Below are 25,354 nucleotides of genomic sequence, written 5' to 3'. Positions count from 1 at the left end.
AAGTGCGCTCAAACACACAGGTGTACAAAGGTGTTCACAGACACAAACTATATCTCTCTTGGCCACCACCTCAAAGCACATTGTGCGCTGTCGGTCTTGCGTGCTGCACAATAACATTCAGTATTTAGTATTTCCTGATACTTACACTTATCTGCAATAGTGATGAGTTTATTGTGTTGCTCTCTTTTTGCTTGTTTTCTTTTTTTTTCTTTCAACAGGAGATCCAGTTGATTTCTTTACTGTCCCTCTTTCCCTTCCTTCCTTCCTTCCTTATACCCAAGTCATGTCTGTCCCATCTGTAATAACTTAAAATAAAATAATATAAATAAATAAATGAATGAGAATGATAAAGGTCAAGTGGATCAATAGGGCAAAGCCAAGATCATCCACTTGGTAAAATAAATCCATTGGGCATCTTTCTTGACCTTTAGCAATTAAAATCATTGTCTGAAGTACCAAACAGGACAGACAAAAAAAACCCAAAACCAAACAAAAAAATAACCACTATAAAGTGCCTTGATATGACTGTTGTCATTTGGCATAAAAATAAAACTGAATTGCACTGAAATAACATAGAATTTCATGTTCTGTGTGATGGGTTTATAATCTTCTAACTAAATATGCACATTTCAGGAGCAGATGACCCCAGAGATGTCACATACTCTCTTATTGAACTTAAAACCCTTGGAAAGAAGAGTGAGTTTTCAAAAAGCTGATGTAGAAACATTTTATCAATGGTTATAAAACTTTTTGTTATTTTCTTATGAGGATTAATCTGACCATCTTCACAGGGAAGCATCATAAACCAGAGCAGAGTGCTGTTTACTCTGAGGTGAAGACGGGAGCTGCAGGTACAGTCACAGCAGTCTCATTCAGTGTTTGTACTGAAATGTGTCATTTCATTATGTTGCAGCTAATTATAGGTCAACATGGAGTTTAGTTGTTCCCTCACCAAGCTTAGCTACTACACACTACCACTACACACCAGCAGAGTTGAATCTTATACACATCGAGGGTCACTCAGAGTTTTGTCTAACTTTGTCTCTTTGGTTCAGTGGAGCCAGTCAGCCCAGTACAGTGAGGCAATCTTTCATTCAGATAAACTACATTTAACCTCCTAGGACCTGGCGTCCACATATGTGGACATCACATTTTGGGTTATTTAGACTAAAATACTCAGTTTTGCCCTACATGGGCCTGATATCCACTTACGAGGACATGATACTGCTACTGTTCTATCAAAATTTTAAATGAATATCTTCATATGTGGCTCTTATTTTTCTTAAAAACAAAAATAAGGTTAAAAAAAATCTGGTAATTCTTTGTTTTTACATTCATCGGGCCCCAATATACCCAAATATCAAAGAGAAATTCAAAAATGCATGTCATGGACGAGTTTGGGTCTTAGGAGGTTAATAAAGTTCAATAATTCATTACAATATTTACATTTTGTCATCCACAAATTGCACTTTATTGTACATTTATATACTTTCTTCAGGAATTTATTATTAGCTCATTCACATATAAACTTTTTTCTCTTCAGCACTCTGTGTTTATCAGTCACAATACACTCAATATTAGATAATTTTAATCATACATGGTGAAGTCAGAGATTCTCACATCTCGCTGTCTTTTAAAATCTTAAACTACCTCCTTAGGGCCTCACTCCTGCTCTCAGAGAGAGTAGGGGTCAGAGTTCATGTTGCTGTCTGTGCACACAGAAACTGGTCACACACAGATTCTGCCCCAGACCACAGATCACAAAGCACAAACTGAAACGAATAAAAACACATAACCTTTGGTGTCACTGGGAACAATTTTTATTTCTTTAAATGTATTTACAGTTAAGCCCATAATTATTCATACCCCTGCCAAATTTTGACTTAAAGTTACTTTTGTTCAACAAGCAAGTTCTTTTTTGAGCAGAAATGACACAGGTGTCTCCCCAAAGATAATAAGATGATGTACAAGAGGCATCATTGTGGAAAAAAATATTTCTCAGGTTTTATTTATATTTTAGCAAAAAGTATCATGTCCAGAATTATTCATACCCTTCTCAATAATCAATAGAAAAGCCTTTATTGGCTATTACAGCAATCAAACGCTTCCTATAATTGCAGACCAGCTTTTTGCATGTCTCCACAGGCATTTTTGCCCATTCATCTTTAGCAATGAGCTCCAAATCTTTCAGGTTGGAGGGTCTTCTTGCCATCACCCTGATCTTTAGCTCCCTCCACAGATTCTCAGTTGGATTCAAGTCAGGACTCTGGCTAGGCCACTGCAAAACGTTAATGTTGTTGTCTGCTAACCATTTCTTCACCACGTTTGCTGTATGTTTTGGGTCATTGTCGTGCTAAAATGTCCACTGGTTCCCAAGGCCAAGTTTCTCTGCAGACTGCCTGATGTTGTTGTTAAGAATCTTCATGTATTGCTCTTTTTTCATGGTGCTGTTTACTGTGATTAGGTTCCCTGGTCCATTGGCTAAAAAACACCCCCAAAGCATTAGGTTCCCACCACCATGTTTGACAGTGGGGATGGTGTTCTTTGGGTTGAAGGCTTCTCCATTTTTATGCCAAATGAAGGCAACATCATTGTGACCTAATAATTCAATTTTTGTTTCATCTGACCATAACACTGAAGACCAGAAACCTTCTTCTTTGTCCAGATGAGCATTTGCAAAGGCCAAATGAGCTTTTGCATGTCTTAGAAGTGCCTGGAGAAGTGGCGTTTTCCTTGGTCTGCATCCGTGGAACCCAACAGTGTCTGTTGGACTGTCTGCCTTGAGACATTGCCACCAGCAGAGCCCAGATTCACCAGAATGGCCTTGGTGGTGATCCTTGGATTCTTTTTCACCTCTCTCACTATTCTCCTGGCCAGCACAGGTTTCACTTTTGGCTTCCGACAACGTCCTCTGAGATTTTCCACTGTGTGGAACATCTTGTATTTTTTAATAATACTTTGCACTGTAGCCACTGGAACTTGAAAACATTTGGATATGGCCTTGTAGCCCATTCCTCACTTGTGAGCAGCCACAATGCACAGCTCCAGGTCCTCACTGAGTTCCTTTGTCTTAGCCATGAATGTCCACAGACCACCTGCAGAGAGCTGCTGTTTTTCACCTGTTGAGTTGAGTAAAACAGCTATTTCCAATTAATCAGGGTAATTAGGATGCTTTAGAACAACTTTGACTATTTGGAATGGTATGGAACTTTGGATTTTCCCAGAGACTGTGACAGTTTGTAAAGGGTATGAATAATTCTGGACATGATACTTTTTGCTCAAATGTAAATAAAAGCTGAGAAATATTTTTTTCCACAATGATGTGTCTTGTACATCATCTTATTATCTTTTGTGAGACGCCTGTGTCATTTCCAGTCAAAAAATAACTTGCTAGTTGAATAAAAGTAACTTTAAGTCAAACTTTGCCAGGGGTATGAATAATTATGGGCTTAACTGTAAATGTTTACTTTTTAAACGAGGTTCAGATCCTCTGGCTTATCTCCATCTAAGAGTGAAATAAACGACTTACTGTAACGTCCACCTCCTTATGGTTAGTGTTACACAGAGTGGTAATTATACCTATATGTGATTTTGCTCATAGTTAATCATTCAGAATTCTATTCCAATATAATAAAGTATGAAGCTAATCAGCATAACAGATGAGGATATAAAGTTTAGACTTTATTTAACTTTTTGTGTAACAATGAAGGAATCCTTGTGAAGTGTTACTCATATTATCTCATCAATGGTTCCTACTTGTAACTCTTAGCGTGGTGAGTCTCCTCACCACAGACTTAATTAAGTTTCTGTTTTACCTGTTGGGGAAAACCTCCTGGAATCAGACACGTGGACCCTCTACACAGAGAGCCAGTCCAGACTTTCTGTATAGGGGTAACTGGGTGATCCACAGCTTTTTAAATCCACCTCTAAGTCCATATACATCCAAGTGCTTTGGGTTTGTGTCATATATCTGCTGATCAAATGTATCCTGAGCTCTGACTTCTCTTTTAGAGGACAGTCTGATGTATGCTGAGGTCAAACGCCCCAAAAAAGAAAAAGCCAAGAAAAAAGCAGGTAAACAAAGTCTGCCATCACCTCCAGTGAATGTTGTTCAACATGTTTATCTGGTCTTAAAATCTTCTTTCCACTCACAGGAAAATCAAGTCCTGCAGCTGATGCAGCAGTTTATTCTGAAGTCACATTAGGAAGCTTTCCTGGTAATTATGCTTCTGTGCAGGATGAGTTATTCTTCAAGTTATTAAATGGCGAACATCCTGAAACTTGGACATTTCTGTTCTTTGTGTGTTTGTCTTACAGGTCAGTGAGGAGAGCAGCAGCAGCAAAGCCAAGAAGAAGCATTTTATGAATCCACTGTTGCTCCTCTGCTGCCCAAATATCAGACATGCTCAGTCTTTAGTTTTAAAGATATTGAATAATAATATGATAAAGATTTGGCACTGTATTTTAGTATAAAGCACACAGAGGCGTGTCCTGTTTCAGATCCATGTTCTTTTTGTTCAGCTGATATTTTGTATTCATTGTTGAGCTTTTGTATCAAACTTTGGCTGTGTCCTATACCAACAGCAGTGAGAAAAACTGAAACCAAACAAAAAAAAACAAGGAGCAAGAGCGTCCAAACAGACCAAAAAACACAAGAAAACAGTTCAAGAACACAGGAAAACACATCAAAAAAACGAAACCAAACTAAAGCTCAATAAGAGTCCACGAACAGTTCAGGGGGTCGACCCGGAGGTCGGCCATAAAGGAGCCAAAACAGGTCAGGGGGCCGGCCATGCACACGGCAATGGTGGCAACGGGCAAACAGTTCTGGGGGCCGACCGTGCACACGGCAACGACGGCGGTGCAGGCAAAACCCATCAGTCGCCCGTCCACTTGGAAGGCAGTGGCGGCCACTGTGCAGGTCCGGAGGCCGGCCGCGATGCCAGCGGTGGTGATGAACTCTGTCCAGAGGCCGTCCGCGACAGCCATGATGCCAACTTAGAGGCCTGGAAAGCGGCTGGCAGAGGCGAGGCGGAACAGGACGAGCTGGGTCCCATGGCGGTGTGGCAACCGCAGGACCAGACGAGGCAGGACCAGACGTGGACGAGGTAGGACCAGGCGGGGATGACGACACGGAGGCCGGACCAGGCGGGGATGATGACACGGAGGCCGGACCAGGCGGGGATGACGACACGGAGGCCGGACCAGGCGGGGATGAAGACACGGAGGCCGGACCAGGCGGCAGCGGGACGGCTGCGGAACCTGACAACGGCAGCGGGACGGCTGCGGAACCTGACGACGGCAGCGGGACGGATGCGGGCGGTGATATGGATGCTGCAGGAGATGATGCTGAAGTCGCGGGGAATAGTTCAGCAGGTGACGGCTGAACAGACTTCCCCGGACCGTCAGGTGACATGAGGATGTGCTGGCTGGGTCCTCCAGGACCCCCAGCAGACAAGGCATGAGGCTGGACGGGCTCCTTGGAACCTCCAGCTGACGACACTTGAGGCTGGACGGGCTCCTTGGGACCTCCAGCTGACGACACTTGAGGCTGGACGGGTGACTCTGGCCCTCCAGCTGACGACACTTGAGGCTGGACGGGCGACTCTGGCCCTCCAGCTGACGACACTTGAGGCTGGACGGGCGACTCGGGCCCTCCAGCCGACGAGGCAGGATGCTGTCTGGGTTCTCCTGAACCCCAGCAGACGACACTTGAAGCTGGCTGGGCTCCTTAGGCCCTCCAGCCGACGAGGCAGGATGCTGGCTGGGTTCACCTGAACCCCCAGCTAACGTGGCTTGAGACTGGACGGGCTCCTCAGGCCCTCCAGTGGAAACAGACACTGAAGCAGCAGGTACGCAGACCTCTTCCAGTGTGGACACTGGCTGGGACTGAGCAGCACAGTGGCTAGACTCAGGCAGCAACAGTGGGATGCAGTCCTCAGAGGGCTGAAAGTGTTCCCCAATACACTCAGCAGAGGACGGAGGCGGACAAGTGAACTCACTTGAACTCTCAGGGGGTGCTGAGAGCCGAGACTGTTCTGGTGAGTCCTCCGGGTGAGCTGCTGGCGCTGGCGTCTTGACCTCTAGGGGTCCAGAGTTGGCTGGTGAGCGACACCCAGCCTCTGGGGAGGCCCTAGAGGGAGCAACTGTCTCTGAGATGACCAGCTTAAGAGAACCAGCAGATGTTGTGGTGAAGTGTGTTCCCTGCTTAGAATGAGACAGTGAGGACGGTGGCTGAATGGGTGAGTGAGCAGACAGATGAACAAGTGGCAGCTGACCTACAGGTAGCGGAGACGACTGTAGTGAAGGCGTAATAGGTGGTGGAGAGGCCAACAGAACTGCGGGCAGCTGGGCTGCTGACTGAACTGCGGGCAGCTGGGCTGCTGACTGAACTGCTAACTGTACTGCTGTGTTACAGACCCCACATTGAATTGTGGTGAAGGTGTGGATGGGGGAATATGGTCAGGAAAAACTGTTTCAGTGCGGTTTACAGCTTCCCCTGAATGAACTGATGGAGACGAAAAAACTTCCCTGACACTTAAATTCCCTACGTTCATAGTGCTAGACTCAGGTACTCCAGGCTTGGAAACAACAGCATGAACACAGTCACAGTCAGTATACTCTTTCATTCCAGTCTCACATTAATTACATAAGCCGGTCTGCTTACTTCCATTTACGTAATATTAACCAACTCCGTCCCTTCCTTACCCCTCATGCTGCTGCCATCCTTGTTCATAGTCTTATTACATCCCGTATTGATTACTGTAATTCCCTCCTATTTGGTCTCCCTAAAAGGTCCCTTCATAAACTCCAACTTCTTCAAAATTCTGCAGCTCGGGTCATAACCCGTACTCCGTTAAGTGCTCATATTACCCCAGTTCTACAGCAGCTTCACTGGTTGCCCATAGAAGCCAGGATAAATTTTAAAATCTTACTTCTTACATACAAGTGTATCCATAAATCTGCTCCTTCATATTTGTGTGACCTGCTCCACATCACCACTGTTTCCTGCCCTCTCAGATCATCATCTGCTATTCATCGTACTGTTCCGTCCTCACACCTTATTACTATGGGAAACAGAGCTTTCAGTCGCTCTGCTCCCCGGCTCTGGAACTCTCTTCCCCCTGCACTAAGAAATATTGACTCCCTCTCCGTATTTAAGACACAGCTGTTTAAACTGGCTTATTCGCTTTAATGCTGATTTTATCTGTTGTCATGCTCTGTTTTGTAATTTTAACTTATTTTATGTATATTATGACTACTGTTCCTTTTATTAATTGTGTTTTTTGTAAGGTGACCTTGGGTTTCTGAAAGGCGCCCTCAAATAAAATGTATTATTATTATTATTATTATTATTAACACAAAATGTAGGCTCAGGCAAGGCAGTCTTTGGGGCAGTGGCCATGGGTGAGACGGAAAAATTATTGTCATCTACAGAAGACACACAAAAGATAGCTCCAGAAAACACAGTCACAGAGTCTGATGCAGCAGAAACAGTGTCCCTTTCACTCACCACAGCCGACTGCTTACCTGTCCTGACAGCCGGCTGTGGGGTGCCCCGCCGACGGCGCGAACGTCGCTTCTTTCTTGGAGACGGCTCCGACGGGCCGGGTAATCCCTTGTCCGGCGGTTCGGACGACACGTCCTCCGTTGAAGCGAGCAGGCAAGCGGTAGCGGCGGGGGGGTGTAGGTGAAGCTCGTGGAGAACGAAGTTCTGAACGAGCGGATGCAGAGAGTTCAAAAGCCAGGGATAACCGGAAATAAGGTGGTGTAGGTTGGCTTCCACAGTGTAAAGAGACACTTCTCCCTCATGCTCTAACCACTGGTTGATTAATGTAGAAGCAGAGTTGATAACGGCCTCCTGAAGCTCTCTGGGTGGACTGAATGCCGCTGGATCCATAGCTGGCTGGTCCGTATTGTCACGGCGAGTGAGAAGAGCCGTGTGGAAAAGGTAAGGAAGGATCCAAATGCAGGCACTTTGTAAAGGTGAGAAGGTGGTTTATTGAAATGCACGGCACAGGGAAAACATGGCAAACGGAGACAAACTAAACTATACTGGAAACAACATCATCATCATCATCAACACAACAAGAGAACAAGAAAACAATCCCTGATGCAAAATTAAACAAAAACATAATAAACTCAAAATACTGGGTCCAACGGACCCAGAAGCGTAACACACACATTCAAACACCACGGCACAGGAGTTTTACTTTGTTTGTTGTTGTTGTTTCGTAGTATCTTATAATATAATATATAGGTTTTGGTATTATTTCCCAACATTTACTGTGTAACTTTTATGAATTTATGAAGATATTGAATTTAACTGTAGTGAAACCCTAAACTCAGAGATCCTGGTCTAACTCTACAGATCTCCTCTGGAACCAAACTTTATTTTTTACTTGTTTGAGAAAATACATAAACACAAATTAATCTATGATAAGGAATAATAATACATATATATTTGAACTGTAGTTAATTTAATTAATCAGTGTTGTAGTATTTACATGTTTTTCACTGATGCATCAAGAAACAATACAAAAACCAACTCACACATATTCAGTGAAACTTATCAGGAGCTACAGCTACTTCAAACTGACCCAATCTGATTTCGTAATTTCTGTTTTTTCTCTCTCACATTCCTTTTCATCCAATGAACCTGTCTAACATTACCTGCTTCACGCTGCCTGACTTGATGAGAGAGGCTGGAGGTGCACATTGATGCACAACTTTGGTTTTTATCAGCGTGCTGTATAATATCAAACAAAACTGGAAAATGAGCACACAGAAAAACATATTTGTTCTTCTGAGTTCTGTTCCCTAGACCTGTGATGATAAAGGATAAAGATTTTACCTTCAGAATCTGTCATTTAGGACAGTCTGTTACAGAAGCAGAAAAATCCCTGTCTGTTGGACATATAGCTGTAACTGGGGGGTTTAAAGCCCCTTGACTCACATCTTTAAATTTAACAAGATGTTTAAATCCACTTTTTCAAATTTAGACATTTGGCTTGAGGGGACGTTCCAGCTGAAAATTTAGACTTCAGACTTCAATTTCAACACATCACTGTTCTAACCTGTTAGGCCTCCAGGGGTTTTCTGAGCTTCCTGCTCGAAAATGAAATTCCCAAAATAAATGGAGTATTTCTCTGCAATTACAAACTCTGGCTGGGCTCATTTCTCAGCTGTTAATTTGTTCTGTTAATGTGGCAGGTAATTATTGAAATGAAATGACTGCATCTTTTTAAATTAGTGCACTGTTAGCACACTTTCATTTTTATAAATGCATCATTGTGCTAATTTGGCCCGCAGCTTTAAGTCACAAAACTGACCCTTTGCCTCTTTGGTGAACCTGGAAAGCAGCTTTTTGATGCCAAAAGAGGCTTTTGTGCAGACTGTTAGTTATTTAGGAGATATCATGATGACAGTTTGATCATTCATTTGAAACTTTATTGCATGAAATATGCAATGTTACTCTTTACCTGGTGTATAAACACATCGTGGGAATCCCCCAGATTAGAACTAGAGCTACTGCAGTGTGAGGGATTCAGGGTCACCTAATCCAGTCCTAACTATAAACTTTCTCAAAAAGAAACGTTTTAAGCCTAATGTTCAGGTTTGGCCACATTTCAATGACTCATTTTATTAGTGACTGGTCTGCTATATTATTCATCTTCAAACTGAGCATCAGGAATAAAGGTGATTGAATGTAACATGGTTGTTGATGTCAGACAGGCTGGTCTGAGTTATTTGAGAATCTGTTGGGATTTTCTTCCACACAACCATCTCGAGGGTTTACAGAGAAGAGACCAAAAGGGAGAAAATCCCCAGTGAGTGGCAGTTATCTGGATGAAAATGCCTTGTTCATGTCAGGAGAATGAACAAACTACTTTAAGCCAACAGTTTCAGATTTTGCCACTGAGCAGGAAAGCAGGACTCAATAGCAGGACTTTCTTAGCAGAAACAGGGAGTTTATTTATAAGTGAAAATGGTGGGGAAAAAAAACAGTTAAAAAAGTGACATCCACAGCAGTGTAATCCCCAGCTCCCGGTCTGATTCTCCAAATACAAAAGAACTCCTTCCACAGCTTTACAAAAAGTCCCTGAGCTCTGCAAGTCCACTCCCCAAGATTCCTGGACATAAAGGAGAAAACAGGTAAATAATTTTCACACACAAAAAGGCAGAGTGACACTGACTGTTTGTCCTGCAATGATCCAGCATCAACTGAAGCTCTGCACTCTGAAACCCAGAGGTGGAAACCCTCCTCACAGTCCCAAAACTGCACAAAGATGCAAACACCAGAACAGACAGACACACACACACACACACATACGCGCACAGATAGTAGAGGGAGCGGGAGAGCTTCGTGAAGAGAATAAGGCGAAAATGGCAGGTTAGACTGACGAGAGCAGAGGGACCATGACAAATAGGACTAAACACTAATCAGAGTCAAAGAGGGGATCCTTTGGGCGGTGTTAATGACCCCTCGGAGTGCTTTCCTCTGAGCCACTGTGCATCTAGTGTACCAGATGCATATGCAATAGGTTAGTACACACTCAATGGTGGCTCTGTAGAAGGACACCAGCAATCTTTGTGTGATATTATTCCTCCTGAGAATTCTCAGGAAGTACAGTCTCTGTTGGGCCTTTTTCAGCAGCTCAGAGATGTTCACGCTCCAGGAAAGGTTCTCTTCCATGTTGACTCCCAGGAAGTGAAAGTTTGCCACCCTCTCCACACAGTCCCCGTTAATGATTAGTGGTGGGACCTCTGTCTTTTTCCTTCTGAAGTCTATTATGAGTTCTTTGGTGTTTGAAGTGTTGAGGAGGAGGTTATTGGCCTTACACCATGACGACAGCTGCTCCACCTCGTCTCTGTAAGCAGACTCGTCCCCCCTGGAGATGAGACCCACCACGGTGGTGTCGTCTGTAAACTTCACAAAGGTGTTGCTCTGGTGCAACAGGAGTGCAGTCATGTGTAACTTTTAGGGAGCTCTGTAGTATTCAATACCAAACACATTCAATTCAATACCCTGCACGTTAATTTTTGACGCGAGGAGGGTACCTGGTGCATTGATGAGTGAAGTAGAGGGACCCTGACCAAGCGTCGCACATATGACGAGTTAGAAGTGAGAACGTGTATGGGGTCTTCACACACCCCCGTTCTCTACTAGCCATCGGGGCGGGGGGGCTGGGAGGAGGTGTTGGCCGTCCGATTGGCCTCCCTGCTGCTGCGGAGCCTGGGGCGGTCTGCTTGCCTCCACCCCGGGGGAAAGGGTCACATATCTTGGGTCTGGGTGCCGTTTCCCCCTCTGGGGGCGAGGGTACCTGGACCCGGGGCATAGAGTATGTTTGGGGAGTATGATTGTGTGTACATGTCTATGTATGTCTGTCCCTACGTTGGGTGAGTGCTGAGTGTTTGTATATGTGTGCATGAGGGTGGGAAAGCATGTTTATGTCTGTGTGTGCCTGTTTGTCTGTGTCTATATGTCAGGTCGGGTCTTAGACTCCACCTCCCTGGGTACTCCCAGGCCCTCCAAGTGTGGAGGCCTATCTCCCCTCACCACACTCCCTGCTGGTAACTGATGCCCTCAGGGGTTGGTGCATTGGTGGTTCTTGGTGTCCGGGGCTGGGCGCTCAGGTATGCACCAGCTCACTCCCGGTGGCTAATTGGCGGGGCCTGGTGCCTGTCGCTCGGTCAGGCCTCTTCCGGAGCAAAGGGGGCCCTCGGGCCTCCGGCCTCGGGGCCTGCAACTCGGTTCACTCTGGCACAGCTGGCTGCCGGCAGAGCCGGCGGGCACGCCGCTGCAGCCCCCTCTGGCTTCTGCTCCGTGGCTACTGGGTGACCCCCTCGTCTGGGGATCTCCTCAGCCCTTCCCAGGAAGGTGGCACGGATGCCCCTCCGGTGGTACTCCTTGGGCTCTCGCACTCTGGGGCCTCTGGATGTCTGGAGCCTGGATCTCCTCCATGCCTACTTCATGCCCTGGGGGACGGGGCTATGGGCCTCCACACCCTCTAGCAGACCGTTACATGGGGAAACCTTTTGTATACAAGCGCGTTGATCCACACAGGTGTGCACACGGGTGTTCACTGTTCGTAGACAAACTACACCTTTCGTAGCTGCTACTTCAAAGCACATTGTGCGCTGTCTGTCCTGCGTGCTGCACAACAACTTTCAATATTTAGTATTTACTGCTGTTCACACTTAGCTAGATTAACGTGATGGTGTTGTGTTTAGTATGTTGCTTTGTTTTTTTTTTTTTTGCTTGTCTTCTCCTTTTCTCTCAACAGGTGATCCAGGAGATTTTTTTTTTTTTTTCTCTCTCTTTGTCTTTGTAAGTGCCCTTTCTCACTGTCCCTTTTCCCTTCTGTTTTTCTTTTCCTTCCTCTCTTTCTTTCTCCCTTTCCTATCCCCCAGTCATGTCTGTCCCATCTGTAACAACTGAAAATAAAATAAATAAAAATAACTAAGTTTGATCAAATGGACCAATACGGCAATGCCATGATGATCCATTTGGCAAAATAAATCCATTTGGTATCCTTGTTGGTCTTCAGACAACAATTCTGACGGCTAAAGAACCAAATGGGACAGACAAAAAAAAAAAAAAAAAGAAAAAAAAAAAAGAAGTGAGAACGTGTTTGTCTTACAGGTCACTGAGGAGAGCTGCAGCAGCAAAGCCAAAAAGCATTTTATGAATCCACTGTTGCTCCTCTGCTGTTCAAGTATCAGACACACTCACTTTTTAGTGTTTATGAAGATGATATTGAATAATAATATGATATAGACTTGTTACTGTTGTTTAGCATAACACACACACTCTAAAAACTAAAACTGACAGGCACGTGAGGTGGAATCCCCTCCACGATGCATGAGAGTGTACACACCGGGCATAGGTAGATTACACCATTTAGATTTCAGTGTGAGTGACAGTGAGGTTTGCAGTGGAACTACACGGGTGAGTAATTGGTGGCACCCTTGGGCACTCCTCTCTGTAGGTTGCCTCCTCGAGTGGCCGGTCTCCACCATTTTGTTTAGTTATTTTATCGAGTTGTTATTTTACTAGGGTAACACCGTGGCAGCGAGCCTTGTCGTTTTAATCATTGTTTGTTAATAAAGTGTTTTAATTAACCATCTTGTCTCAGTCCTGCTACCTTAAGAACTTCTCTAACTTTAGAGTTCTATGGTTTTAGTAGTTTTTCTTAATAAATTTTGATTTGTAAAACTGATCTGCCTCACCTCTGCTGTTAATAACGAGCCTGCGGGCTTTGGTAGCTAGTGTAACATCTACACTGGCTATAAAAATCTTTGCTGGGGCATAATATGTCAGTGGATCCTGCTGCAATCTATTTTCATGTTGCTTCTAGATTTAAGAAAGGGGGGGGGGGGGGGGGGAGCTTTGTGTTCTTATTAAATTCTATAATCTGTTTGTGCTAATTTTCTTGACAGTTCCACTAGTATCTCTTGGACTGAGACTTTTTCTGCTTTAAAAACAGAAAATAAAACTTATCAGCCACACAGACACAATTTGAGAAACTGGTCTTAGAAAACCACTTAATACAATATGTATGTGTCATACTGATCATAGAGATTTATACCCAGAAGTATTTCTATTAATTTGACAATTCTGGAAAGCTATGACTGCCCCTCTCAAGCTCAAATTCTGTTGGTTTGCTACTCAAATGTGACTCTCCAAGCTGGCAATTATAGCTTCATTTAAATCCTCATCTGAAGAATCTCCATAAAGAGATGCCACGAGAGTTAAATGTGCAGAATAATCGTAATCATTAACACTCATGACAGGGATATATGTAGCCTTCATCACAGATGGTACTCCCATCACTTTCTTGTTTTGCTCTTCGTCTTTTACCGGCACTCCTGTCAACACAGTTGGTTTCAGTACCATCTTCTTCATCACTGCTAATGCCAGGGTCGTCACCTTTAACTTGACTGCTAAACCTTGTAGTAATCCTGGTTGTGGCTTGGGTGCTCATCATCGTCACTGTGCTTAGCAGTTGTACATCTGCTTAATGCTGATTTGGAGCTGATGTGGAAAGATCTTTGTCTGCATCTGAATCACTCGAAAGACCAAAATTATGTATCAAAAGCAAGTAACTATAATTGATCTCAACAGATAATATAATTTATTTTATCAGATCAAAATAAATCTCCATCCTGTTTATTCTCAGTCATTTGTTTTAAATCACAGGGCTCTAGCCCTCTGATGCATGAATTATGAAAGCCTTGGTCAACATTTTTTTCTTAAGTGTTTTTATTCTTCTCAGGTCATGAAAAAAATGTTCAACTCCTTTTTTCCAAAAATGTTTTTTTTAATAAAGTTATAGACTTGTCCAATCCAGTGGACTACATGCACCCGAGCACTCAGCATGAAATACTGTGAACTTACTGTAAAAATGAATTACCTTGTGTTCTATTGTAAATATACAAACACTTGTTCGCTTGTATGCTTTGAAAAACATCTCAGCAATATTTTGGAACTTTCAACTCATATAGCCCCAATGTTTAGGTGTAAATAACAAAACCAATCAACAGTCCTGTTGGCAACATCTTCAGGGGATTGGCCAGCACAGGACGAGACCATGTGGATGACAGAACTGTCGAGCCAACATATGACAGTGATGTTTGTATTATTGCTGACAACAGAACAAGCTCATCTGCCCAGTTCTTTCAGTTGTTTTTCACTCTTGAGTTTGTGATCTGCTCCCTTCAGCCTGTTTGCTCTGTATGTGCCTGTGCCATAGATCCCTTGGTCTTTCAAGGCCTCGATGGGTGGAATGCTGCAGAAGAAGTTATCAAAAAACACCTTGTGATTTTTGTGTTTTATGTCATCACAAAGATGCATCACCACATCTCCAGCCATTCCCAATTCACTGATGCGACCACTACTTGCAGAGCCTTGGTACACTTCAAATCTATTCATATAGCCTGAGGTTCCTGCTCTCACCCATACCTTCACTCCCCAGGGTTTGGGCTTTTTTGGTATGTATTGCTTGATGGACAGTAGGCCTTTGAAAGGAATTATCTGCTCATCAACTGACTGAAATTCCTCAGGGTCTGCTGCTGCCTTGAATGTCTCCTGAAGAGCACATAGGATTGGTCTTATTTTGAAGAGCCTGTCTGTGTTTGCTGGCTGGTAAGTCAAGTTATCCACAAAGTGCAGGCATCTCCGGATTTGCTCATATCTGTTTACAGACATGGCATTTGCAATTATTCCAAGACGAAGACCGTCCTCACTAGACCAGTACATTCGTGCCCTAGGATACCAAATGTACCCCATGATCAGGTTGATCCCTAAAAAAACCTGCATCTCTTTTCCTGTTACTGACAGATTTTCTTTCCCTTTTTGTAGAGCATACAAGTTGGTGTTGTATGTTATATTATCAATTAGATCTGCTGGAAACAGATGTATGAAGAAATCTATGGGATCCTTCCCCTCCACATTCAATTTCCACTCTCCTAGAAAAGGAGGCAAGTCTCCATCAAAGTCATTGTCTTGGACTTTCCAAATATTTTTGTGGGCTTGAGTATGGTCAGGTGCCATGCGCCCATCTCCCACAGCTCCCTGATCATGCTGACCTTACTCTTCTTCCTGTCCCTCATCATTCTCACTTTCTGTATCCTGACTGTGTCTTCATCATCCGTAGCTCCTATGTCTCTGTTCTTCTCTGGCAGCCACTCATCATCACTGCACTCATCAATGAAATCATCATCACTGGAGCTGGATGGAATTTCCTGGACTATTCTGTACGCTGCCTTATTCATTGCTGTATTTGAAGTCTACAAAATATAAAATAATTATTATAGTAACTCAAACTACAGCTGATCTGCACAAAAATATATATTTTAAATGAGTAGCTTATAAATGTAATAATTATACGCTTACTTATAACCAAAACAGTCCCAAGAAACAGTGAAGCAATTTATGACTTATGTTAAAAAAATATAATGGGTAATGCATGATGTCCACTTCATTGGACATCATGGTTAATTGTAGTTTTCTACATATTAGACATAACAATTTCTTATTCCAAACAGATAATACCCTTCCCTAGATGTTACTGCATATCATCATATTTTTTTGACCTTCAATGCTAAAAGGCATTGAAGGATTGACAGGATATGCCAGCAGTGGTCGGCAGGGGTGGCAGTTTGTCTGCCATCTTTGATTCAGAGGAAATTTACTTGCAGTTGCACTAACTGAACACTGAATTGACCTCAATGGAGTATGGCAGTAGAGAGCACTCTAGAGGCACAATATTGATTTGTAAATGATTAACTAACAATCTTGTGATTGTGCTTAGGGTGCTTTGGCACTCTTTGGTAATATTGTAGACCGTGTTAAACTTAATCATCACATCAGCCTTCTCTGACGACCTGTTTGCTGCTGCCTACTGCTGAAAGACAGTGAGGAGAGAGAACACTTGGGCAGTGCATTTATCACGACATATAATATGTTTTCTGGATACACTGTGCTTTTTCAGAGTTCAAAGATTGATGGCTCCATGTCAGAGCACTGGCTATGAATTTCAGATGGATCAGGCCTTAACTTAACAAAAAAGTTTTCAATCGTTCTTTTCATCTTTTCTTATTACCCACAGCTACATCCACTTCTGTCAGGCCTAGGCTGCTCACTAGGGCTGGGTATCATCACTGATTTCTATAATCCATTCGATTCCGATTCACAAGGTTTCGATTTGATTCAATTTTGCCTCAGATAGTCAGAAATATTATAATTCTGATCATTTATCAGTACTGACACTTGTGAGACTTTATCAGAGGTGTGAGCATCACAGCAGATGCCTTTGTGTCAAAGTAACTGTGAAGCGTAGTTTGCTGCTTCTTTTGCTGCTGGCTCGGTAAATTTTGGTTGGAGAGAGACAAAACCTGCAGCTCAGAATCTAGCGCAAAAAAGAGGTAAAGACAGCGCGGACCCGACGCATCAGAATCAGTGAGCTGTCGGCTTTCAGCCCCAACGGCGTGTCCGTGTACCGGCCGTCGGGTGAGAAAGCCGAGAAAGACAAAGCTGATTCTGATGCATCGGGTCCGCTCTGTGTTTACTTCTTTGTGTGGAATCCGTGTACCTGCTCTCATTTGCTGTTTGGTGGTTGTTGAAATTGTTTTGTGAGCTTTAACCTGAGATTCTGGCGTTTCTGGCAAAATACATTTAGATTTAAAAGTCGATTCAGGATTTAACGAATCGATATCGCTTTATTCAAGCTACTCAACTCCCTCTATCCACCTGCACTTTCAACTGGACCACGGTCAATTAGAGAGGTCCCGCCCCTGACTATCTTTGATTGGTTTAGACCACGATAGGGGCATAATGTGTGTCTGTTGATGACCACACAGAGACTTTCAGAGTTGCGGAGTCTTTTTATTTATTTATTTTTACACGAACAGTTGGTCACACCGGTGCGACCTAAGATTTTTTTTAGTCGCACCATTGAAAAATTTGGTCACACTCTAGAGCCCTGTAATCAATATATATAATATTTCTATAAGCCAAAATTTTTTTCTCCCAAATGATAATCTTTTGTTTGTTTGTTTTTACCAATATCAAATAATACAAACAGGAACTAACTAAAAGTGTCCTTTATGGCCTCACAAGGAGGATTTGGTTTAAAAATACATTTAAGAATAGCATCCTATTCAGCTCCTGACCCTTTAGAGCTTTGGAGACACCTGCATGTTGCCACAGCCATTAGCCATAGGTCTTATTGGAAACTTTGTCTTTATGGACATATTTCACAGTAAGGTATTAAAGTACATCGGGGTTAGAGTTACTAACACTTTGAGAAATGCACATGTTATAGGGTTATAAACTCAAAACCTAGCTTGTACTGGCACAGAGTTCATTTCTCAGTGTACAAAATATGGAGAGGCGGTGGGGTAATTTAAATCACGTCCATCAACCGATTTACTAAGGCTTGATACTAAAATAAACTTACTGCACCTGGGTTTAGAAAAGAGCGCACCTGTAAAGTTAACTACATCTAGTAGATCTGTTTGGAAATTGTAACCACATTGTTTTCCCCTGTTTAGTGAATCTGGTATAGTCCTAAATATAAGACTATTAAAGTCAAGTATTATGATATGTAAGTGTGTGGGGAAAATACCTACTTTATACTTCCTATAAACTCTGTTTGTATCTACCTTTTTCTTCTGGCCACTGATGTCCAGGCTCAGCACTGCAGAGCTTGATAATTTGGTGCACATTGTATCCTGTCTGTAGACACCACTGGTGTGTCCAAGCTGCTATGTTTCATGAGGGAAAGAGAGTTATTTAATGACCATTCAGTGCATCCACACTTGTACTTGCAAAAGGTTGCTGTCCAAAAACTGTTGAATTTGACAGCACTCTGATGGTCTCGAGACTAAGTAATGTGGCTGATTTTGAAATTTTGAAAATGCTATTTTTTTCATGATCTATCCTGTTCACCTGAAACAGCTTGTTTTCTGTAGTGTTTCAGCAGTATGTGAAAAGTTTTCAGTAGTGTGACTCCCACACTTTTCTTTTATAAAGTAATTTCTCCAAAACATTCCTCACTGTTGAGGTGATCCTACAGGAAAATGAAAAACCAAACATGATTCACAAAGAAACAGAAAATGGTGGAAAAGCGTTGAGATGTTTAAAAAAAATCTTAAGACAATGAAAAACATTCCAAGTGACAATACATAACATATATTATTATCTGAGACCACATATTTAAATACACTGGAGACAACACTCTGATAATGTGAACATTGCTTCCTCCTCCACACAGGTACTGAGGTCTGTCGGAGGGTACACCTTCTAAGTGTAAGCACATGTATAAAAGAAGTATGAGGGTTTAAGTATTGCAGAGTCAAATGTGAGGTCATCTGTCTGACAGCTAAACATTGGCCACAGTTGAAACATTGTTGTGGGACCTTAACAGAGCCGTGCATGTGCACAAGCCTCAATGAACTGAAGCATTCCTGAATTCTGTTTTTGTTACTAACATTTCTGTTCCTGTTTATTACATTTGCATGTAAAAAAGAAAACAATACCTTATCTCTCATTATTTGTTTTCTGTGGACTGTAAAGACCAATATAGATCACTGAGTCACTTAAATACTGGAATCCAAAGTGTAGTCAAATAAATGTTATATAGATATATAAATAAATAGATAAATGATATGTCAGTATTTATTTGAATGATTATTGTCATATAGATGAGAGAAAGCGAGAGACAGAGAGACTGTTGGGTGAGCGCCATTCACTCACAACAGCGGAGAGAGAGAGTGGCTGTGCTGTGAATTCATTAAAATATCTCAATAAAAATAAAAAGCGACTCTGCTTTCAAGAATGAAATAAAACAGGAGGAGTTTCCAGCTCTGACTCCATCTGACTTTAGTGTTCTTCTGCTTTAAATGAAAAATGTTATTTGCTGCATAAAGTGACTTCATCCTTACCATAACCCGTTAGTCGCATACTGTACCGCCATAAGGAATACCTTTATACTGTAAAAAGTAAAGAAAAGCTCATGAATTACGGGCTCCTACTTCTTAACAGTTTTCCTGACAGATGAGTTTTTTTCTTTTGCCTTTTTTATTCCCACTGACTTATGGTGCAAAAATAAAGAAGGAAAACACACTGAGTCTTTTCATTTAATATATATATATATATATATATATATTAAATGTAAATATGATATATATATAATGTGTGTGTGTGTGTGTGTGTGTGTGTGTGTGTGTGTGTGTGTGAGAGAGAGAGAGAGAGAGAGAGAGAGAGAGAGAGATAAAACATATGTGATCGTGAGGGTGCAAAACCACGACAATGCACCCCAGGAGCCAGAGGCAAACAGAGAAAGATCCAGGAGACACAAAATCAACCATGTGTCCACGCCACCAGAAGCAACAAGGAGCCAAAAAGAAAGAGCGCCTAAAAACATACTGGCAGCCGATCCTGTCAGAGGTTGGCCACCCCAGTAAGAGCTGAGGACAGAGCACCAGGGCTCTGAGCACATGCACATAAATGCACAAAGACACACACCCGCATCAACCCACCGTTCTAAGACCCTTCACCCTGTGTGAGTATTTCGGTGAAGTATAAATGAACGTTTGCACACAGCTGCAGGCTTATCTGTACTTAAAAAACCTCAGTGATCTCATGTTTTTCTCCATCAGCCCACAGAATGAATCTCAATGTCTCTTAAAAACACTTTAGCTCTGTGCTATGTGATTATGTCTTATTCTTGCTATCAAACCTCAGGATGTGTAAAGAGGAACTGGAAGGTTGGTCATTACCAAATTAAAATATTTAACACAATGACACAACATGGGGTTTGTTTCAGTGCTTTGTGTATTTACTCAATATGCAGTTTAAAGTTACTTTAGCAACATGAGTAAAAAAATATTTAAAAAAATGTTTTTAAGGAATAATTATTAAAATGCTGTTAGATACACAACAAAAACATCCTGACATCTCACCTCTGTTTTTGACCTTCTGCAAAAGATTTTTTGTTTTCAATAAATAATTACAATCCACAGTAAAACTGAAAACAATGAATAAGTGTTGATAATGTTTTGAGTTAATTCACTCGTATTGTAGGGACACCATAATATCATCTGACATGTCAGTTAAGTTAAACAGTTTGATTGAACTTTTGTCGAATCATTATTTATTATTATTTATTTATGTTGTAAGTTGAAACTTTTGTGATATTACAGTTTTTCTCGATTGCTTAAACACTATAACCAGGCCTCTAAACTAAAATTTCAAAACCATAAACGCTATTGGTCAAAAAGCTCACCCATTTCCCTGAACTATAAACACTATTCCCTGCTTTGACACATGACTCAAATTTGGTGAACTGGTACTGCAAAACTCTACACACAAATCCCTACATTTTACAGTGCTTACACCATGTAGTCATGTAGAAAGCACTAGCATGCAATAATGTTAACTTAAGTCAGCATAGCTTGAGCCCAATTAGCACACAATTAACCAGGTGGAAACACTAGGAGTCAAAATTTAGCACACACCAATCAGAACCTGCGATGGATAGATAAAAGGGCCAAAGTCAGCTCATTCAGGTTTGAAACAATGGATCCAAAGAGATGCAAAGGAAGAGGACGTGGTGGAGAAAGAGGACGTGGTGAAAGAGGAGGACGTGGTGGAGAAAGTGGACGTGGTGAAAGAGGAGGACGTGGTGGAAGAGGAGGAGGAGGTGGTGAAGGAGGTGGAGGTGGAGAACGACGGCGACAAGGAAGGGGAAGAGCAAGGGCACGAAGACAGTCAGTCTCGGATGAAATTCGAGCCACTTTAGTTGACCATGTCCTTGTCCATGGGATGACTATGAGGGAGGCTGGGCAACGAGTACAACCAAATTTGAGTCGCTTCACTGTTGCCTCCATCATCAGAACCTTCAGGGAGGAAAACAGGTAGGTGTACTTGCAGTAAGACTGCTTTGTACAGTAACGTTTAAGTTACTGAATTTATGTGTCTTGAGTTTCAGTATGTTTCCATTATTTTCCTGTAAAATGAATGTGTGACAGTTACAGTAATGAGTGCTTCTATTTTTGTAGGACACAGAGACGACCACCTGGTGGAGGCAGGTTAAGGCTTTTGTCGGAGGAGCAAGAGAGGGAACTTGTAAACATGGTAATTGCAAATAATGTAATCCGCCTGCAAGAGATTCAAAGGAGAGTGATTGAGGATGATCATCTTTTTCGAGGCATAAATGCCATCAGCCTCTCCACAATTGACCGCATCCTCCGAAAGAATCAATTCCGGATGAAACAGGCATACCGAGTCCCTTTCGAACGAAACTCTGACAGAGTGAAAAACCAACGTGTGGAATATGTTCAGGTATGAGTTTTGATACTGTATAAGGTATTGTGTACCATCACAGCATGGCAGTTTATGCTGCCATTTCAGCACTCTTGAACTTTGGTTCAGGGTACCGATTGACTCTACTGTGTTATGTGTTTTGCAGAGAATCTTTGAGATTGAAGGACGGCCTGTTCCCCATGAAATGATCTTTGTGGATGAGGCAGGTTTTAACCTGACCAAAAGAAGGAAAAGGGGGAGGAACATAATTGGCCATCGGGCTATTGTAAATGTCCCTGGTCAGCGTGGGGGGAATGTCACTATGTGCGCAGCCATCAGCCAACGAGGGGTACTCCACCGCCATGCCGTACTAGGACCCTATAACACTATGCTTCTCCTTGCTTTTCTTGATGGTTTAAGACAACATATGTTCCAGCTGGACTACAGGGAACCAGCACAGCCAGAGCAGCCTCACTACGTTGTTGTGTGGGATAACGTCAGCTTCCATCGCGCTGCTCTGGTTCGTGACTGGTTTACCAATAACCCAAGGTTTTCTAATATCTTTCTGCCTGCATACTCCCCCTTTCTAAACCCGATAGAGGAGTTATTTTCGGCATGGCGGTGGAAAGTGTATGACCGAGAACCTTATGTCCGTGTTCACCTCCTTCAGGCCATGGAAGAGGCCTGCCTAGACATATCAGTAGATGCATGCCAGGGGTGGATCAGGCATGCAAGAGGATTTTACCCCCGCTGCCTGGCTGGGGCCAATATAGCCTGTGATGTGGATGAGATTCTCTGGCCTGACCCAGACCAAAGACAAGATGCTGTGGTGGGATAATGTTTCTGGTGTGTGTTGTACTGTATAATACATGAATGACAATGTGCCACTGTACATACATTGGTTGCGTCTTTTGTGTTTATCATGTGACAAGGGTTTTGAAGGGGAGAACCATAAGCAACCTAATTGTTTTGGAACTATTGTTTTGAATTAATTGTACCAGTGTGCAAAACTCTGTTGTAGTGTGTGTGTTTTTGAGGGCTTGTGTTTGATGTCTGAGGGCAAAGTTCGGTTTTTCAGCAGGAGTGAATAGTTTTGGGTGTAGAGCTTCATTTTGACCTGGAAATAGGATGTTTGGGGAATTGAGTGAGATGTTATGGATTTGTGTTTACTGTTGTGCGGATATGAGGCGTAGTTTCAAGAAATGTGTTTTAGCAATCGAGAAAAACTGTAATAGAGACCATATGGATGTTTTTGTGATGACCCACAGGTAAGTCTCTGTGTTCCTGTTATCAGTTATCTGTTACTCAGTTTTCTATGGGCAGAAATTTGTGCCATCAGAAACTGAATTTGAATAAGTTAAATTTGAATTTGAATTACTCGGATTGAATCTGAATTGTAACTTGAATGAAAGCTTTTGAAAACTGAATTTGAATTAGTCTAATTTGAAATTGAATTTATGGTTTGAAAATGAATTGATTTGCTTTGAAACTGCATTTTATCCTTTAAAAATTCAGCTCTCGAATAATTTCAGATTCACTTCTCACCATTCAGTTTCAGTTCTACAATTCAATTTCAGTTCCAAAATTCAGTTTTTTGGGACTTACATCCGGTTCCGGTTCAAGCGCAGATTAATAGAACTACAGACTGATAGCGTTACTGACGGGAATCTATAGCGTCTTGAGCTGAATTAAGACTTCAGAAGTCATTCGTCATGTCGAATGACCAGCGGATAAACTCTCAGGTTGGTAATAAATGTATTACATGTATAAGAACAAGCGTCATGTTAACAATTGATAGCCGTACAGTAACCTTTATGCTTATTGTAGCTGTTAGCTAAAAACGCTAATTTAGCCTAGTTTGCCCTGGATTCAGCTTTGACAAACAAATATGATCGACTGTTTCTAGTAGAATTCCAAAGTTGTCATCTTGTACCCTGTCAGAGCCCTGTATGCTTGCAGAGACCCCTACAGTAGGGAAACATGCAAAACGCTGTCCAAACCCCAAGAAGGCAGCGGGTCCAGATGGCATCAGCTCGAGGGTCGTCAGGTCCTGCGCGGACCAACTGTGTGGGGTGATGGAGCACCTCTTCAACCTGAGCCTGAGGCTGGGAAGAGTCCCACAGCTCTGGAAAACTTCCTGTGTTGTTCCAGTGCCAAAGACTTCACGCCCCAAGGACCTCAACAGCTACAGGCCGGTGGCTCTGACATCCCACCTGATGAAGACCCTGGAGCGGCTGGTCCTGGCTCAGCTTCGGCGCCTTGTGAGCTCATCACTGGACCCACTTCAGTTTGCCTACCAGCCTGGCATTGGAGCGGATGATGCCATCATTCACCTCCTACATCGTTCCCTCGCTCACCTGGAAACCGCTGGGAGCACTGTGAGAATCACGTTCTTTGACTTCTCCAGTGCCTTTAACACTATTCTTCCCACGGTTCTGAAGGACAAGCTGGAGAACTCAGGAGTGGACCATCACCTCACTACCTGGATTTTGGACTACCTCACCGACCGACCACAGTATGTGAGGACTCAGGGCTGTGTGTCGGACAGGGTCGTCTGCAGTACGGGGGCCCCACAGGGAACGGTTCTGGCTCCGTTCCTCTTCACCATCTACACTGCAGACTTCTCCCACAACTCCACCCAGTGCTTCCTGCAGAAGTTCTCTGATGACTCTGCAATAGTTGGCCTCATCACTGATGGGGACGACAAGGAGTACAGAGGACTGACTCAAGACTTTGTGGACTGGTGCCAGCTGAACTACCTCCAGATCAACGCCAGTAAAACCAAGGAGCTGGTGGCAGACTTCCGCAGGCACAAGCATCCTCCACTGCAACCACTGAACATCCAAGGTATGGACATCGAGGCTGTGGACAGCTACAGGTACCTTGGTGTTCATCTGAACAACAAACTGGACTGGACTCATAACTCAGACGCCCTCTACAGGAAAGGGCAGAGCAGGCTGTACCTGCTGCGGAGACTCAGGTCGTTTGGAGTGGAGGGCCCACTCCTGAAGACCTTCTATGACTCTGTGGTGGCCTCAGCCATCTTCTATGGTGTGGTCTGCTGGGGAGGCAGCATCTCTGCTGGGGACAGGAAGAGACTGAACAGGCTGATCAGAAGGGCCAGCTCTGTTCTAGGATGCCCTCTGGACCCAGTGGAGGTGGTGAGTGACAGGAGAATGGTGGCTAAGCTGTCATCCCTGATGGACAACATCTCCCACCCCATGCATGAGACTGTGACAGCACTGAGCAGCTCCTTCAGTGGGAGACTGCAGCACCCACGGTGTGGGACGGAGAGATTTCGCAGGTCTTTCCTCCCCACTGCTGTCAGACTCTACAATAAAGACTTTTGCAGCTGATCAAACACACAAACCCACACATGTGCAATAAGACTGCTATACGTGCAATTCTTCTTCTGACGAAGTTGTGTTTTTGTATTTTCCTACTCAGTTGTATATAGTATTTGTATTTCTATTTTATTCTATTGTATATATTATTCTATTCTATTTTATTCTATTGTATATAGTATTTTATTTTATTTTATTG

The 25,354-nt window shown here is 42.9% G+C and overlaps 2 protein-coding genes across 2 annotated transcripts in view; both read left to right on the top strand.

The window, feature by feature from the left end:
• Positions 1–25,354, top strand: part of LOC109198185 (low affinity immunoglobulin gamma Fc region receptor II-b) — a 997,390-nt gene that overhangs the window by 642,126 nt on the left and 329,910 nt on the right. The gene's annotated exons all lie outside the window — the stretch shown is intronic.
• Positions 20,708–23,045, top strand: LOC109198057 (uncharacterized). The gene is made up of 3 exons (XM_019353715.2): positions 20,708–21,423; positions 21,568–21,850; positions 21,978–23,045. Exons 1-3 carry the CDS (start codon positions 21,086–21,088, stop codon positions 22,647–22,649), a joined length of 1,293 nt encoding a protein of 430 aa, XP_019209260.1. The 5' UTR covers positions 20,708–21,085; the 3' UTR covers positions 22,650–23,045.

This window comes from Oreochromis niloticus, linkage group LG3 (assembly GCF_001858045.2).
Source record: "Oreochromis niloticus isolate F11D_XX linkage group LG3, O_niloticus_UMD_NMBU, whole genome shotgun sequence".
NCBI classification, from domain to species: Eukaryota; Metazoa; Chordata; class Actinopteri; order Cichliformes; family Cichlidae; genus Oreochromis; species Oreochromis niloticus.
This window is presented reverse-complemented; position numbering and strand designations above follow the sequence as displayed.

Bases quoted from the DNA above. Each gene is read 5' to 3' on its own strand.
- LOC109198057 (XM_019353715.2), top strand. From the start codon at position 21,086: ATGGATCCAAAGAGATGCAAAGGAAGAGGACGTGGTGGAGAAAGAGGA. The intron at 21,424-21,567 runs GTAGGTGTACTT...CTATTTTTGTAG, and splicing joins ACCTTCAGGGAGGAAAACAG to GACACAGAGACGACCACCTG. The intron at 21,851-21,977 runs GTATGAGTTTTG...TGTGTTTTGCAG, and splicing joins AACGTGTGGAATATGTTCAG to AGAATCTTTGAGATTGAAGG.